General features: G+C 37.1%; 1 protein-coding gene across 3 annotated transcripts in view; it reads left to right on the top strand.

Moving 5' to 3' along the window:
* The window catches only part of akap10 (A kinase (PRKA) anchor protein 10), a 54,802-nt gene that overhangs the window by 8,313 nt on the left and 28,062 nt on the right, over positions 1 to 18,427 (top strand). For all 3 annotated transcript variants that reach the window (XM_039757033.1, XM_039757035.1, XM_039757034.1), the window contains exons 3-4: positions 12,616 to 12,804; positions 17,274 to 17,783. In XM_039757033.1, the coding sequence (XP_039612967.1) occupies positions 12,616 to 12,804; positions 17,274 to 17,783 (699 nt within the window). The remainder of the gene's footprint in view (positions 1 to 12,615; positions 12,805 to 17,273; positions 17,784 to 18,427) is intronic.

Raw genomic sequence — 18,427 nt, 5'->3', positions numbered from 1 at the left:
TGGACAAAATTATTGGCACTCTCAACTTAATATTTGGTTGCACGCCCTTTAGAAAAAAATAACTGAAGTCAAGCGCTTCCTATAACCATCAATAATCTTGTTACACCTCTCAACTGGAATTTCCGACCACTCTTCCTTTGCAAACTGCTCAAGGTCAATCAGATTTAAAGGGTGCCTTCTTCCAACAGCAATTTTGAGATCTCTCCATAAGTTTTTAATCGGATTTAGATCCGGACTCATTGCTGACCACTTCAGAACCCTCCAGCGCTTTATCTTCAACCATTTCTGGGTGCTTTTAGAGTTATGTTTGGGGTCATTGTCCTGCTGGAACACCCATGACCTTGACGCAGACCCAGTTTCTGACACTGGGCCCTACATTGCGCCCCAATATCTTTTGGTAGTCTTCAGATTTCATGATACCTTGCACACAGTCAAGGCATCCAGTGCCAGAGGCAGCAAAACATCTTAGAACCTCCACCATGTTTGACTGTAGGTACTGTGTTCTTTTCTTCGTAGGCCTCACTCCATTTCTGTAAACGGTAGAATGATGAGATTTACCAAAAAGCTCTACCTTGGTCTCATCTGTCCACAAGACGTTCGCCCAGAAGGATTTTGGCTTCCTCAAGTACATTTTGGCAAACTCCAGTCTGGCTTTTTTACGTTTCTGTGTCAGCAGTGGGGTCCTCCGGGCTCTCCTGCCATAGCGTTTCATTTCGTTCAGATGTCAACGGATAATTCGAGCTGACACTGTTGCAACCTTGAGTCTGCAGAAACGCATGAATATGTTTTGAAGTTGTTTGGGGCTGTTTATCCACCATTCGGACTATCCTTCGTTGCAGTCTTTTATCAATTATTCTCTTCCGTCCTCGTCCAGGGAGATTAGCTACAGTGCCATGTGTTGTTAACTTTTTGATTATGTTGCGCACAGTGGACAAAGGAACATGAAGATCTCTGGAGATGGACTTGTAGCCTTGAGATTGTTGATATTTTTCCACAATGTTTGTTCTCAAGTCCTCAGACAATTCTCTGCTCTTCATTCTGTTCTCCATGCTTAGTGTGGCACACTCAGACACACAACAGAAAGGTTGAGCCAACTTTTCTTCATTTTAACTGGCTTCAGGTGTCATTGCTATATTGCCACCCCCTTGTTTCTTGCAACAAGTGAGTTCAAACGAACATCATACACTTGAAATAAAACGATTTACCCACAATTTTGAAAAGGTGCCAATAATTTTGTCTGGCCCATTTTTGGAGTTCTGTGTGACATGATGTCTGATTTGGCTTTTTTTCTCTGTTTTTGTGTTGTTCCAATGCACATAAAGAAAATAAACATGTGTATACCAAAACATTTGTCTGGGAGAAATGGTGCATTTTCTGGGAATGGCCATGACACTATATATATATATATATATATATATATATATATATATATATATATATATATATATTATATTTTATATATATATATTATATTTTATATATATATATTATATTTTATATATATATTATATTTTATATATATATATATATTATATTTTATATATATATATATATTATATTTTATATATATATATATTTATATATATTTATATATATATATATATTTATATATATATTTAATATAATATATATATAATATTATTATAATATTATATATATATAATATACACACGCAAACCGGATTCCAAAAAAGTTGGGACACTATACAAATCGTGAATAAAAACTGAATGCAATGTTGTGGAGGTGCCAAATTCTAATATTCAGAATAGAACATAAATCACTGAACAAAAGTTTAAACTGAGAAAATGTATCATTTTAAGGGAAAAATATGTTGATTCAGAATTTCATGGTGTCAACAAATCCCAAAAAAGTTGGGACAAGGCCAATTTCACCACTGTGTGGCATCTCCCCTTCTTACAACACTCAACAGGCGTCTGGGGACCGAGGAGACCAGTTTCTCAAGTTTAGAAATAGGAATGCTCTCCCATTCTTGTCTAATACAGGCCTCTAACTGTTCAATCGTCTTGGGCCTTCTTTGTCGCACCTTCCTCTTTATGATGCGCCAAATGTTCTCTATAGGTGAAAGATCTGGACTGCAGACTGGCCATTTCAGTACCGGATCCTTCTCCCACGCAGCCATGATGTTGTGATTGATGCAGAATGTGGTCTGGCATTATCTTGTTGAAAAATGCAGGGTCTTCCCTGAAAGAGATGACGTCTGGATGGGAGCATATGTTGTTCAAGAACCTGAATATATTTTTCTGCATTGATGGTGCCTTTCCAGACATGCAAGCTGCCCATGCCACACGCACTCATGCAACCCCATACCATCAGAGATGCAGGCTTCTGAACCGGCGTTGATAACAACTTGGGTTGTCCTTGTCCTCTTTGGTCCGGATGACATGGCGTCCCAGATTTCCAAAAGAACTTGAATGTGACTCGTCTGACCACAGAACAGTCTTCCATTTTGCCACACTCCATTTTAAATGATCCCTGGCCCAGTGAAACGCCTGAGCTTGTGGATCTTGCTTAGAAATGGCTTCTTCTTTGCACTGTAGAGTTTCAGCTGGCAACGGCGGATGGCACGGTGGATTGTGTTCACTGACAATGGTTTCTGGAAGTATTCCTGAGCCCATTCTGTGATTTCCTTTACAGTAGCATTCCTGTTTGTGGTGCAGTGTCGTTTAAGGGCCGGAGATCACGGGCATCCAGTATGGTTTTACGCGACAGAGATTGTTCCAGATTCTCTGAATCTTGGATGATGTTATGCACAGTTGATGATGATAGATGCAAAGTCTTTGCAATTTTTGCTGGGTAACACCTTTCTGATATTGCACCTCTAACTTTCTGCAACATTGTGGGAATTGGTGATCCTCTACCCATCTTGGCTTCTGAGAGACACTGCCACTCTGAGAAGCTCTTTTATACCAATCATGTTGCCAATTGACCTAATTAGTGTTAATTGGTCTTCCAGGTCTTCGTTATGCTTGAATTTACTTTTTCCAGCCTCTTATTGCTAGTTGTCCCAACTTTTTTGGGATTTGTTGACACCGTGAAATTTTGAATCAACATATTTTTCCTTTAAAATGATACATTTACTCGGATTTAAACGTTTGATCTGTCATCTACGTTCTATTACAAATAAAATATTGACATTTGCCATCTCCACATCATTGCATTCAGTTTTTATTCACAATTTGTTTAGTGTCCCAACTTTTTTGGAATCCGGTTTGTATATATAAGTCAAGTATAACACAAGTAAACACAAAATGCAGTTTTTAAATGATGGTTTTTATTGTTTAGGGAGAAAAAATATCCAAACCTACATGGCCTTGTGTGAAAAAGTAATTGCCCCTTGTTAAAAAATAACCTAACTGTGGTGTATCACACCTGAGTTCAATTTCCGTAGCCACCCCCAGGCCTGATTACTGCCACACCTGTTTCAATCAAGAAATCACTTCAATAGGAGCTGCCTGACACAGAAGTAGACCAAAAGCACCTCAAAAGCTAGACATCATGCCAAGATCCAAAGAAATTCAGGAACAAATGAGAACAGAAGTAATTGAGATCTATCAGTCTGGTAAAGGTTATAAAGCCATTTCTAAAGCTTTGGTACTCCAGCGAACCACAGTGAGAGCCATTATCCAAAAATGGCAAAAACATGGAACAATGGTGAACCTTCCCAGGAGTGGCCGGCCGACCAAAATTACCCCAAGAGCGCAGAGATGACTTATCCAAGAGGTCACAAAAGACCCCAGGACAACGTCTAAAGAACTGCAGGACTCACTTGCCTCAATTAAGGTCAGTGTTCACGACTCCACCATAAGAAAGAGACTGGGCAAAACCGGCCTGCATGGCAGATTTCCAAGACACAAACCACTGTTAAGCAAAAAGAACATTAGGGCTCGTCTCAATTTTGCTAAGAAACATCTCATTGATTGCCAAGACTTTTGGGAAAATACCTTGTGGACTGATGAGACAAAAGTTGAACTTTTTGGAAGGCAAATGTCCCGTTTACATCTGGCGTAAAAGGAACACAGCATTTCAGAAAAAGAACATCATACCAACAGTAAAATATGGTGATGGTAGTGTGATGGTCTGGGGTTGTTTTGCTGCTTCAGGACCTGGAAGGCTTGCTGTGATAGATGGAACCATGAATTCTACTGTCTACCAAAAAATCCTGAAGGAGAATGTCCGGCCATCTGTTCGTCAACTCAAGCTGAAGCGATCTTGGGTGCTGCAACAGGACAATGAAAACACACCAGCAAAACCACCTGTGAATGGCTGAAGAAAAACAAAATGAAGACTTTGGAGTGGCCTAGTGAAAGTCCTGACCTGAATCCAATTGAGATGCTATGGCATGACCTTAAAAAGGCGGTTCATGCTAGAAAACCCTCAAATAAAGCTGAGTTACAACAATTCTGCAAAGATGAGTGGGCCAAAATTCCTCCAGAGCTGTAAAAGACTCATTGCAAGTTATCGCAAGCGCTTGATTGCAGTTATTGCTGCTAAGGGTGGCCCAACCAGTTATTAGGTTCAGGGGCAATTACTTTTCACACAGGGCCATGTAGGTTTGGATTTTTTCTCCTTAAATAATAAAAACCATCATTTAAAAACTGCATTTTGTGTTTACTTGTGTTATATTTGACTTATATATACAAACCGGATTCCAAAAAAGTTGGGACACTAAACAAATTGTGAATAAAAACTGAATGCAATGATGTGGAGATGGCAAATGTCAATATTTTATTTGTAATAGAACATAGATGATATATATATAGAGATAGATATATATAGAGATATATATAGAGATATAGAGATATATATAGAGATAATATGACAGCATCACTCACAACAGTGACAAGACAATTACATTGACAATCATGTTACGTTATTTTTAAAATGTTTCATTTTCTTTTTCATTACTTCTTTAACACACTACTTCTCCGCTGCGAAGCGCGGGTATTTTGCTAGTCTATCTATATCTACGGTATATCTATATCTATATCTATATATCTATATATCTATATAATATATCAAATACTCGCGCTTGGCAGCGGAGAAGTAGTGTGTTAAAGAAGTAATGAAAAAGAACATGATTGACAATGTAATTGTTTTGTCATTGTCATGAGTGTTGCTGGCGTATGTATGTATGTATATGTATACACACACACACATACTATGGGGTTCCAAAGAGGCAAATACATTGATTTTCTGAATATATAAATTTGGCATCAGAATATATAAAGTCAAAACTTGAATATATAAAGTTAGTGTCGGTATATATAAAGTCAAACTTGCTTCTGAATATATAAAGTCAAAAGTTCAATATATAAAGTCATTCCTGATTATATAAAGTCAAAGTCAAAATATATTGATTGAAACGACTCTGAACTGAACTAAGTTAACAAAAACGTATTCAGAAAATAAATTAAAAAAACACTGTTCGGTTAATGTTTTGAAAATGATGCATGTGCCTTGCCCAGGATTGGTTCATGCCTTGCGCCGAGTGTTGGCTAGGATTGGCTCCAGCAGACCCCCGTGACCCTTCATTCAACGGGTTGGGAAATGGAAGGATATTCCAGCGCTGACTTTGTATATTCCTACACTGACTTTATATATTTCAATTTTGACTTTATATATTCCAGTGCTTACTTTATATATTCTGAAATATTCCAACGCCGTCTTTATATACTCAGGTTTTGACTTTATAATTTTGGGAATGACTTTATATATTCAAGTTTTGACTTTATATATACCGACGCTGACTTTATATTTTCAAGTTTTGACTTTATTTATTCGGGAATGACTTTATATATAAATGTTTTGACTTTATATAGTTTAAATTTAGTCATCATTGCTTTTTCTTTACCATAGAAATTTAAAGACTAAATTCAACTTCCATTCCTATCAAAGATATTTCTGGCGACTAAATAGAACCTACTTATATCCAAATTCGAGCTATTGAGCTGTTGCCTGCCTGCCTGCCTGAATAAGTCACCCTCGCTTCGCTCTTACTTTTTTACCGTTCATTTAATCATTGCTAGTGGCGGAAAAAATGGTAAAATGGAAGGAGAATTACATTTAGTATGTCTTTACCTAAACAATTATTGATGGCGAATCGATTATTCATAAAGCTTCAATTGGTGATCTGTTTTTCTGTGTTAACCTCATATTTTTTCATACTTCTTCTCAAACCAAGGGGGTGCAAGGGTAAAATGAATCGGGATGCGCTGATCAATGTAATCGGTGTACCAGGAAATCATGCACTGACAGAAGTTCCCCTTTGCTTGGAATGCAAAGTGTGATTAAATGCATTATTTTTAACGTTATGGATTACATTCATTGAAGCTTTTCAGCTGTGCTTGTGCTAAGAAAAGGAAACATTTTAAAAATAACGTAACACGATAGTCAATGTAACCTTTTATAAGTAGTGCCTGGAGGATTCAGTGTGGAGAAACTGTAGAGACAGCGTGTGTATTAACTTGTGGTTTTTTCTGTGAGTATTTGGTGGCAGCGTCACAAAGTCGCTTCCGTAACACTGCGTTAGCTGCGGAGCTCAGCTCAGGGAAATGAGGTGAATGGGAGGGGAGATGATGACGTGACTCCCCACCGCCCTTAACTGTCAATCCCCCACAAACATAGTCTCTTGGAATTTGCATAAGCACAGCCCTTCACCTGCAATTTTAACTTAGTTACAAAGTGATCAAAACTCTTTTATATCCTGCGTCCTCTCATTAAACTTGTATCCCGCATTACCCGTGGGCATGACAAACGCCAGCGGCAGCCTGTCTATGAACTTAATTTAAACTTTAGGTTTACACCGTGCTTTGTTTCCAAAGTAGCAGCACTCATGAATATGGTTGTATATGTCACTCGCTCGCTTCTTATTGTTTCGCTGCCTTCTCAATTATATAATGCATGTTTTCTTCAGCGCTTTTTGGAGCTCTTCCTTGTTTTCTACGTACTGCGTTCACAGTCAGTTCACGTGATTACGCAGGAGGCGTGATGATGTCACTCAAAACTACGCCCATACACGGCTTTCGAGCTCAATTCCATTACAGTATATGGAGAAAAATAGCCTCCAGTTATGACCATTACGCGTAGAATTTCGAAATGAAACCTGCCCAACTTTTGTAAGGAATGAGCCTGCCAAATTTCAGCCTTCCACCCACACGGGAAGTTAGTGATGAGTGAGTCAGTGAGGGCTTTGCCTTTTATTAGTATAGATACCCTACTTAGTGAAATTTGGGTGCCATGGTAGTGCTTGTTTGGTCTTGTACCAGCGGCATTCAAAGCTTTAAGGGGAACCCCCAAACCTTTGATTGAAGTTTGATTGTTAGTGTATCCTTGTGCTCGTAGATTCAAGAGGACCCCACCTCAGTATGATATACTAATATACACATACACTTTGACCTCCAAAGGGGACCTATATGTTATTGTAGGCTACCACAGCACAAGACAAGTGATTTCCATATTTCCTCTGACACGAACATTGACAGTTGATGTATTGTGAACAGGGCTTAGTGGGCTTTTCTTGTCCTTGATCGGAGTTTTTTTGTCTTTTTGCCGTTAAGGTACAATACTTCTTTTTTAATTTTGTAAGTTTAGTGTTATGTTTAATGTTACTCAGTGTATTTAAGCCACAAGAACATTGTTTACTGCCTTCAAACCTGAAGTTTAACAGGTTAGAGTGTTAAAACGTAACCTGATGATTCACACAGGCAGTGGTGAAGTGCCTTGTTTCTTGTACACTTTTAATCAACATAGCAAGTGTATTAGTCTCATTACAGATAGAGAAATCAGACAATGGTACCATAAATTGAGGAGTCAGAGTTGGATTTGAAGATTTTGTGTACTGACTTCACAGCCCAGTGGCCTCATGCATAATGATGTACATAGAATTCACACTAAAACATGGCGTATGGACAAAAGTCGATGTGTGTATGCACAAAAAAAATCAGATGCAGAAAACCATGTGTATGCCAACTTTCATGCACTTCTGCTACATAAATCTTGGTCTGCGTGAAATGTAACGCTTGTGCACGCGCCTGCTGCCCCTCCCAGACTCTTCCCAGAATTACGCCTCTTTGGAATATGCAAATCAATATAAATATTCCCTTAAATTCAGTGTTCTGTTAAAACACAGTGGCAAAAGCACGGGGGGACAAAAGAATATCCGTGAATGCCAAATGGAGGCAAGGAAAAACGTATTATTTGTTGGTTTAAGCAATTGTATAAACAACAAAAGGAAGTTGATCGAAAGTTCAAGTTCAGAAAGTCACACAGTGCCCAAAATCAAAAGTAGTTGTCAGATATCAAAGTCGCTGTTTATTTTGTCATTAAAGTAGAACATAAACTTAATCTTCAAATCTTTTCATTTACTAGTTTCTCAAATCCCATTGTAGCTAAAGTAGTATGTTAAATACTTTGTATTTTGTGTGTTCATCTATGTATTCTGTGTGTGAATCACTATGTACTTCTTAAATAGGCTTTCTCCTATGCCAACAGGACACAGAATACGTTGCATTCATTATATTACAGCTGTCTGAACAATTTAAATACTAAGATGTATACTTGCTTTAATTTATTTTATCATGAAAATGAGATCATGTATTAAACATGGCGCAGTGGTAGCAATGAGGTGGCCACCCCATCCAGAGATTGTTCCTGACTCCTGCAAGATGCGCCATGCACGAACCTCAATGAAATAATTTATTGCAGCAGTACTCTCTTCAAACGTACTAACCACCAATTCCTGTCCGTTTTCTTTCTGCAAGTAACCAATCGCCACACTATCAGCTCTTTAATAAAGGTCAGGCCATCAATAAGCTTAGAACGCAAATTCTTCAAAATGTTTAAGGAATAGTGAAATATCTTTGTAGTACATTTAATTATCCCATCCATCTATCCATCTACCCATCCAGGGTTGCGCCAGGCCCAGCAAGCATACAGAGTGAGGCAGGAACAACCCCTGAACAGGATGCCAGTTCATTGCCACTGCTGTCCACAGTGTCCACATGTTTAATAACAGTATACATTAAATGAAATAAAAAATTTATCTGTGTAATGTAATATATACACTCTACTGCATTTTATCTGAAAAATTATATCAAGAGCTCCAAGAAGATAGCACCTGGACATCTAAATCGACTTAGAAGCCAATCATCATCATCTGTAAACACACGCTTTATTCTATTGAATTGAATTCCTTTATTGTTATTGTATGGTATGATGAGGTTCAATGTGTAAATCCTCCATAAACGTATTTTCCTATAAAATGGTAAAATAATAACAACAACAAAAACAATAATAATAATACGATAAAAAACGAAAATATTCAATATGAAAGCATAAGTGGCTCAGGTTGTGCAATGTTACAACTGTAATGCAAGTTTACAGTGAAGCAATTGTACTAATAAGTACAAACAGTTCTACCGGGAGCACTTGATGGACTGATTGAGTGTGTTTATATCTCTTGGGATGAACCTGTTTCTGAACCGTGAAGTTTGTTTGCCGAATGGGAGAAGTTCAAATAGAACGTGCGCATGGCTGAAGCAGCATGTACTAGATGCTGTACAACGAGAATTCTTTCCGCTCTTGACGCAATCGACCATAGAGCTTTTCGATCAGCTGCTGTAGAGCTGTGATTCCACACTCGGATTTGCTATGGTTTGACCTGGCGTGAGAATGTACGTGGCTTTACGGCAAGTTTATTTTTTATACATCACGATGTGAGCGTTGAAGTGGGCGTATGCAACATTTTCTGCGTACGCACCATTTATACATGAGGCCCAAGGTCATCACTATGTAGAGGTCTGGTGTTGCTAAGATTCACACCATCGATAAGCCAGTGATTTATTTGTTGTTTTTTTTTTTTGTGGAGATTCCAGGGACGCACTCCGCCTTGGCCCAACCTGCACACACTCACAAGCAGAGAAAATAAACCAACTGGTAATAAAACAAAAATTAAAGAATGTATTAAACACTAATAAATGAAATATAACTACATGCTAAATGATCCCACCCCAGTTCCTATTACAGTGATGTACAATAAACACAAACAAACCACAAACAAAAAACACTCGCTATGAAATCCATGAAAAAAGGCACCTGATGAAATGCAATGATGGAGGTAGATAGTCCAGAGATCAGCACATTGAATGGAAATGTAAAGATAGTCCTACCGGTGTTTCCTGATGAGAGGAAGACAAGTGAATGGGACCGGGAGCGCTCCTTTCTTCACAGGATGACAACTCCTAGGACAGTCCTTACGTGTAGGAAGACACCAAACAGACCATAGCCCAAAACAAGAGACGATCCAGGACAAAAGAAGAATCCATTCCATCAGAATGGAAGGCACTCAGATGGGGAAACTCCAGACACGAAACACTAAAGACTTTTTTCTTTTTGTATCACTGGCCCTCTTTTAAATGTCACCTCCTTGTACTCGACAGCCCATGCTCCCTCAGTAGATGACCAATCAGAGCCACTGCTGGGAGCTGAAGTTTCAATCCCCAGTAGCACCGCTACAACTATCGCTTGATTCAACTAATGGTTTGTTTTCAGTTTTATCTGAAACTGGATATACAGTTTAGATTTATATGTCATTGTGGTTTATGTTGAAGGTTCTGTCCCACTCATAAATATTGCTGGATTGCAATAGAGTAACAGACATAAAGAAAAATTCATGATTTTTTTGCTTTATGATATTCTTTCATCTACAAGATAGCAGCAGAATACTGTCTGGAGAGTTGTTTGTGTTCATGTTCCATGTATCATAAAAAACACCTTTACATTGAATTTAGTGCACAGAATCGCCCAAGGTTAATGCCAAGGAGGTTAAAAAAAAAAATAATTGATAAAGTTCAAATTTCTTTGAACAAGTTTTTTTTAATTACCCAGGTTAGTACTGTTCAAAATAGTAATAATCATCATAACAATTAAGTAATTGATTTAAAATATTGATGAATTGACCACAAAAATTTTTATTGCAAACATTGAAATAATAATGGAACTGGTCATGTGACCCAGGCAGTTACATTTTCCAGGAACCCAAATACCAGGTACATCAGGTAAACGATAAAGCCCATAAAACTGGTGATAAAGATGCCTACAGACAGGCCAAGAATAGGCTAAACAATGCAATCAGATATGCTAAATTGAAACAAAAATAAACTGGAGCTTCTATTTGCAACAAACAGTAGCTCCTCTGTATGGAGAAGCCTTCAGTACGTTATGAATTACAAAAAGTTATTTCACAGTGCTTACTCGGATTCATTCCTCCCTGATAATTTTAACAAGTTTTATGGCAGGTTTGAACAACAAGATGCCGAATATCTACAATCCCTCTGCTCCTCCAATTCTGACACTGCCACTTCACAAAAGCCTCACCCCAATTTCTTTCTTTTCTATCAAAGAATATGATGTCTGGAAGCTGTTTTCATTACAGAACTGCAAAAGTCAGCTGGTCTAGATTCTGTCTCTGCTGCAACAATCAAAACTCTCTGCTGTCCAGCTCACTTATTTCTTCACAGACGTCTTTAAACAGTCTCTTGCATAGTGTACTGTACATGATAGCTTTAAATCTTTTGTTATTGTCCCTGTTCCCAAAAGTTAAAAAAGACAAAATAAGAAAATAAGCTGCCTCCGTAATTACAAGGCCTGCTGCTCTTATATCACTGCTAATGAAAGTATTTGAATGGCTTGTTCTAACCCATCTGAAGTCTGTTAGTGCTACTGATCTTGACCCTCTTCAATTTGCATATCGAGCAAATAGATTTGTGAATGATATCATCAACATGGGCCTTTGCTTTGTGCTGGAGCATCTTAACTGTAAAGGAGCTTATACCAGAATACTGTGTTTAGTTTTCAGTTTAGCTTTTAACACCATTGTCCCCAAACTGTTGTTAACTAAACTTCTACAGACTGAACTGAATCCTTCCATTTGTAAATGGATTTACAGTTTTTTGACAAACCAGAAGAAATAAATTTGTGTGGGCTCCCACCTCACAGACTGCCTCAATATTAGCACAGGTGCCCCAAAAACCTGCAGACACAGTGGGTCCCCAGGATTGAGTTTGGGAACCACTGTTCTAGAAGCAACTATTACTTCGGGCATAAGCTGGCTTTTCTTTTCTCTTCTCCTGTAAGACAATGGAAAATAACTAATTTTTCCATTTTTTTTGTTATTATAATGGCTTTAAAATTACTATTTTAAAGAGACTTCTCAATGTTGACAGTGCTCATTTCAGCTGCCTCTGGCAACATGCAGTTTCACATGCTGACTGTGTGTTAGTTGGCTGATGTTTTGACACACATTGCCTAAAGCAATGGGGGTTGAGGTCTGCATTTTTGTCATTAACCAATTGCTCTCCCTGCAGTACTCAACCCAACATGTTGTATTTTTAAAATATCAAGTTGGGTTTGCTTTAGTTTGACTGCCATTCATTATACTCAGACTGTGTTGTATTTGTTATAAGGTTCATTTAAAAAAATGTCAATAGTAATTCATGGTAATTACACCCTATGGTAGCTCTTAGCTTCCTGTTAATGTTTTTAAAGCTTATCAAAGGATCATAATATAATTACTAAAACATTTTTATTTTGTTATAGTTACTTCTCCAGTTCATGCTCGGTCACCTTCTCTCGGCACTCGGAATCATGCATTGCAAGAGGCTGCAGGACCTAGTCATGTGGCAATTAATGCCATTTCGGCAAACATGGACTCTTTTGCCAGAGGACGCACTGCAATACTTAAGAAACAACCCAGCCATGTGGAGGCAGCTCATTTTGGAGACCTAGGTAAGCTCTGTATGATTTTTTTTTTTTTAAGGTATTCTAGAAAATCTGCCGCAATTCAATGTGATTGTGATTTTATTTTGTTTAGGATTTTTGTTTTAGTTTGACTGCTTTTATTATTTAGATTTTGTTCAATTCCTGAAGTAATTTCTAAAATATAAAAGTGTGCATTTTTCTGAACAGTTTGGCATTTATCAGTAGTTTTTGGAATTCCTTCTGCTCTGTTGATTTCTGTTTTTGACATTTTTATCCAAAATGTTAATTATTTTTGGTGTTAAAGGAAAAAATTCTATTAGTCTTCCTAAAAGAAATGTGTGTTTCATTAGCCTCAAAGCATAGCTTAATCAATTACAGAGGTTATTCTACACAAAGTTAATTAAGCAGACAAAATCTGTAACTGGGACTGGGCCCATTACCGAGGTTACATATTGGGGATTTGATTCATAGAAAACCTTCTTCTCCTCATTGCCAGTTAGCGAGCAAATCTATAATTAATTAATTGCTTTTGTAAATAGTAGAATTTTTGGGAAAGGTGTGTGTTTTTTTTTTTTAAAGAGAGGTGGTCTTCATCTTAACCAGTAGGAATTTCATTTTTAAAATATGGCAGCAAACATAACACTATAAATAATCTGTTTTTCCAGGTTAAATGTTTTGGAAAAGTAAGAAGTTTTGGAATTTCTTTTGTTATTTAAGAGCACCACCTAAGTTTCTTAAGTATTTATGCTTGCATTCAGTTAAGCTTAGGTTCACCCTTCTTACATACAAACTTTTAAATATAAATGTATTCATCTAGACTTATCAATGCATACATAACAGACCTGTGCATGATCACAGAATGCCAGTCTATTAATATTACATGGGTTAATGAAAAGGAAAAGTGTGCAGGTCAAGCTTTTAACTTCAGGCCTTAAAAGCCCGCATGTTTTAGGGATGCCTCCTTAGTCTCAGCATTTAAATCTAGGCTAAAGAATCATTACTTTTGCCTATCGTACCCTGGGATAGAACTGCTGTTTATATGTTTATATTGTATTTTTGTTTGTTAGTCATTTACATAAAAAAGCAGGCTTGACAATAATTGTGAACTTTTACTGCCCCTCCTATTTTATGTTTGTGACACATAGTGCCAGTGTTCTTTAGCTAAGCTTCTACTCTTACCCATGGGAAGTGACACTGACTCATTTGGGAGCAAGGATGCAAGAATTTACTCTTCATATTAGACCACCCAGAACATGTATTCATCATCTTTAATGCTAGGGAGGGTGGGCAGCCACTTAGCATTACATCTCCAAAACCTTTGCTTTGTCTGACTTTGTTTGTTAATAGTGACTATCGGCCTATATAGTGTTGCTGCAACTTAGAGATTTTAACTGGCTATATCTTGGTTATAATATTTTGCCATAAATTAATGTTTAAAATTTGCGTCACCTTACTATATGTTCTTCTAATTTCTGTGTTCTTGAATATAAGTGATGTATGATTTTTATTATTTTTGCCTTTATTTATAGGTGAACAGTTGTGTGAAAACTGAGGTCATATTTACTGAGGAGCGCTATAATAAAATATATTGAGTTAAACAGAGTTATTACTGTTAATAATGGCAATATTTCTGTTTTTGCTGAATCTTTCTGCATGTTTTGATGCAATGAATGTACCATTTTGTGCCTGTTTAGCATTTGAGTCATATTTACATCTTACTGGCATTATCTCCCTGGTAGGCAATTATTTCTCTATTGACATAGGAGCCAAAAATCCCCAAATATTATTGTACTTCACACATTACTTGGCCCACAGTTATTTTATTATTTATTTTCTCCCACTAAATGACAGCTTTCGGACAGTATGCTTTGAGATCTCATTTTTGTGCTGGTGATGCATCAAATCAAGGTAGACAGTAGCCTACATCGAGTTTCCCCTCAGACTTGGTGATTGATTGTGTGGGTCACATTAATTCTTGCTTTTGTTGCCAAACTTAACATTATTTAAAACAATGAAGACAAGACTATGGTATTGCTTGTAGCTTCTGGGACTAATTTTAAGTCTGTTTTAGATGTTAATGGTCTGCACCATGTTTCCTGCTTTGGAAATTAGGAGCCCTGGTATCATTTTAGGATCTAACTTGTTGGTTCATCTTTAGAATGTAACCAACTATAATTTCTTTCAGCTATAGGATGTTTTACAAATCATACTATCTGTTTATAGTCCTGCTTCTGAAGCACTTATTTGTGCTTTTGTCAATTCTCATCTTACTGTAATGTCCTCCTCTTGGTGTTGCATGGAAAGTGCTAAACAGATTATATAGTATGTTCAGAGCTCTGCTCCTAGAATTTTAACCTACACAAAACCACATGTAAGTGCTTCACTCGTGTCCTTTTATCATAAAGTTCTTCATATCAGCCACCACCATTTCTTTCCCAGAATGTTACACTATTATACACCTCAGTTGCTATTTGAGGTTTTCTAACATTTTTTGTGTCCTAATTAAACACAAGTCACTAGGTAGGTAACTAAACATTTCGTGCTTCAACTCCTAATTTACTCCCTACCTACTTACATTTGACAATTTTTTGTAATTTCTGTTTTTATAACTAAAGACATATTTTTTAAAAACAGGCTTTTTATATGTTGATTGTTTAACCTTACCTATTTATATATTTTATTCTTCTTTTTTTTAATTACAGTGGTACCTTGGTATACGTCCTTAATCCGTTCCAGATCCTTGGACTTATACCAAACAGGACTTATACCAAACAAATTTTTCCCATAAGAAATAATGGGAAAATGATTAATTCGTTCCCATGAAAAAAAAAACCCTATTGTTATTGGCATATTATACATTGATGGGGTTGTATAAAATAATTTAAACACTGCTTAATACTAAAATACATAAATACAAAAGCAATTAGATAAAATAAATGAAAATGACTTGTCCGATAACAATGAGTTTAATTTTACTACACAACAAAGGAGAGTGTTACATCTCTTCCAAAGGAGCCTCTTCAGGCAAATGTGAAGCACTGCCGTTCTTCTTCTTCTGGCAGTCTTCAATCCAAATCTCTAAAGCAGATTCCACCCAGACTAGTGCCTTATTACATCCACTTACAACTCGTTTTGCACCCTGGTTAAAAGGACACTGCGGCCGTAGATCTTATATTCCTTTCCTACTTTTTAAATAAAAAGAATCGCAGCCTTCAACAAATCCAAAACGTTTACCTTTTGGGCAATCATTAACATCTTCCGTTTGCACTTGGGCACGGCCCTGAAGCAGTAGCAGATCGTTTTGAAGCCATAATGAAGGGCTTGACTATGCACAAAGATAAACACAAAAGAGCACAAAAGTTAACTCTTTACACAGCGAAACACGTTGATGCTGAATGAGCGAGACGAGACTTCCTGGTTAACACTGCATTCAGCACGCAGGAACTTAACTGCGTGCTCTGATTGGTTAGCTTCTCAGTCATCCGCCAATAGCGTCCCTTGTATGAAATCAACTGGGCAAACCAACTGAGGAAGCATGTACAGGAAGTAAAAAGACACATTGTCCACAGAACCCGCGAAGCAGCGAAAAATCCGCGTTATATATTTAGTTATGCTTTCATATAAAATCCACGATAGAGTGAAGCTGCGAAAGTCGAAGTGCGATATAGTGAGGGATTACTGTACAGGTTAAAACTTTTTTTTTTTTTTTTTTTTTGAAGGCGCGCGCCCGGTATACCATACGTGTTGTTCTAGCACACGAGTCGTATTCCAAAACAAAGGTCGATACCAAGCAAAATATTTCGCCTCTAAACAGGGCGTATACCAAGTTGGACTTATTCCAAAGCAGACGTATACCAAGGTACCACTGTATTTGTATTCAGTGTCCTTGAGGGTTAAGAAGCATGTTTATAAATACATTTTTTTTATTAGTTTCCCTAGATAAAATACTTAATAGTGTGATTTTTGTCACATTTTCAAGTTTTACATCCTATGTCTCTGCAAAATAATTTTGGGAAAATATCTAAGTACCACAAGAGAAAAGTATGTAATCTGCATAGGAAACGGAGAATATCAAGGAATAATGAAAAAAAAAAGAAGTTTTGTTTCATCAACTGCCAGGACACTAAACTATAGCAGAGAAGCAGGGTTGAATAAATCTGCTACCAACCATTCCATAGTCCAAAAAATAGTTTTTTATTTAATGAAAGGGGTGGAAGGGATGACTTCAAAATAATTATTAGCAGGATAGTTTTAAAATTTATAAATGAGAATTTTGCTGTAGCTTCGCTTTTTGATGATTATTTTCAAAATTATGGAAGATTATACTTGATAGCAGAATCATCACAATTTGCCATTTCAGTAAGAAGACCAGCGACTTTAAGCATGCAAGTTAGATAGAGATAAGACGTTTCTACAAATAAGTTAACCAATACTTTGGAAGTTATCAATCATATACATCATAATAATAAATTTTTTGTTGGTGTTGTGTTTTTCAGGCCGGTCAAGTCTGAATTACCAAACTCAGGAGACCAAATCTCGACTTTCGAAGACCGTGGAACAGATTCTGAGGGACCAGGTCGCCTTGCCCTACTTTCTCCAGTTCATGGAGCTACATAGCAAGGATAATATTGTTAGATTCTGGCTTGAAGCAGAGAGTTTCAGGTCAACTAGTTGGTCTCGCATTAGAGCCCACAGTTTGAACACAGTAAAGCACAGTTCATTAGCTGAACCGGCCTCTCCCTCTCCTGGGCATTGTAACCAGGTAGATGCCTCTCAGATGAAAGCACTTGGACAGCCTTTGGAGGTTGACAATACTGTTGACTTAGCAGGCTCAGCAGAACGGCACTCCATGACCACCACCCAAAACTATCAGAAAAACTCTGTAAACTCCCCACAGCGGGAATCCAGTGCACTCCATAGAGTATCTCGGACAGATTCTCCTGTTAAACAAGGGTCTTCCAAGACATCAAGCACGATGAATGAATTATCCAGCAAATTAATGAAAAGTAAGTTTCATGTCATTATTTGTTGCATTAGCATGACGTTTTGTTAAATTTCCAGTAAAAACACTACTATTCTTAACATTTAGATCTAATGACAAACGATTAAATCTGACACCACTAATTTCCACCCTACTCCTAAGTTTCCAGCTACAGTGGATGCATGGATAAGATATCAATCATTTTAAATAATCCAGCACTGTCAACTTCAAGTTATTTGTTGCTGACAATATCTCAGATTTATCATCGTTTTATTTTTTGAAATTGTTACCAGACCTTTATATCATAATAGTCACGAAAATAATAACCAAGACTACAGTATATGCACAAATAATCAGTTATAAATGTATTAAACCGGTATAGAATAGTATGGGTTCCAGAACTGATCCCTGCAGTATATGCCCTTGGTAACAAGGGCTGTGGAATGTTTATGGGTACCTATAACAATGTAAGCAAGCAAAAAAATGATTAGTTTGCAAACTTCACTAAATGTAGAAATGAGGACTTCAAAAAAGTGCAAGCATTCTGCAACCTTGTAAATAAGTAGAAATAAGAAATTAATTATAAACTGCAGATTTATTTTTTTAAATTTCAAATATGCATTGAATTAAAGATAAATGTTTTGCACCTGCTTTATGTATGTAATATTC

This window comes from Polypterus senegalus, chromosome 6, assembly GCF_016835505.1.
Source record: "Polypterus senegalus isolate Bchr_013 chromosome 6, ASM1683550v1, whole genome shotgun sequence".
In the NCBI taxonomy this organism is placed as follows: domain Eukaryota; kingdom Metazoa; phylum Chordata; class Cladistia; order Polypteriformes; family Polypteridae; genus Polypterus; species Polypterus senegalus.
Note: the sequence above shows the minus strand (reverse complement) of the source record. Positions and strands in the feature narration are given on the sequence as shown.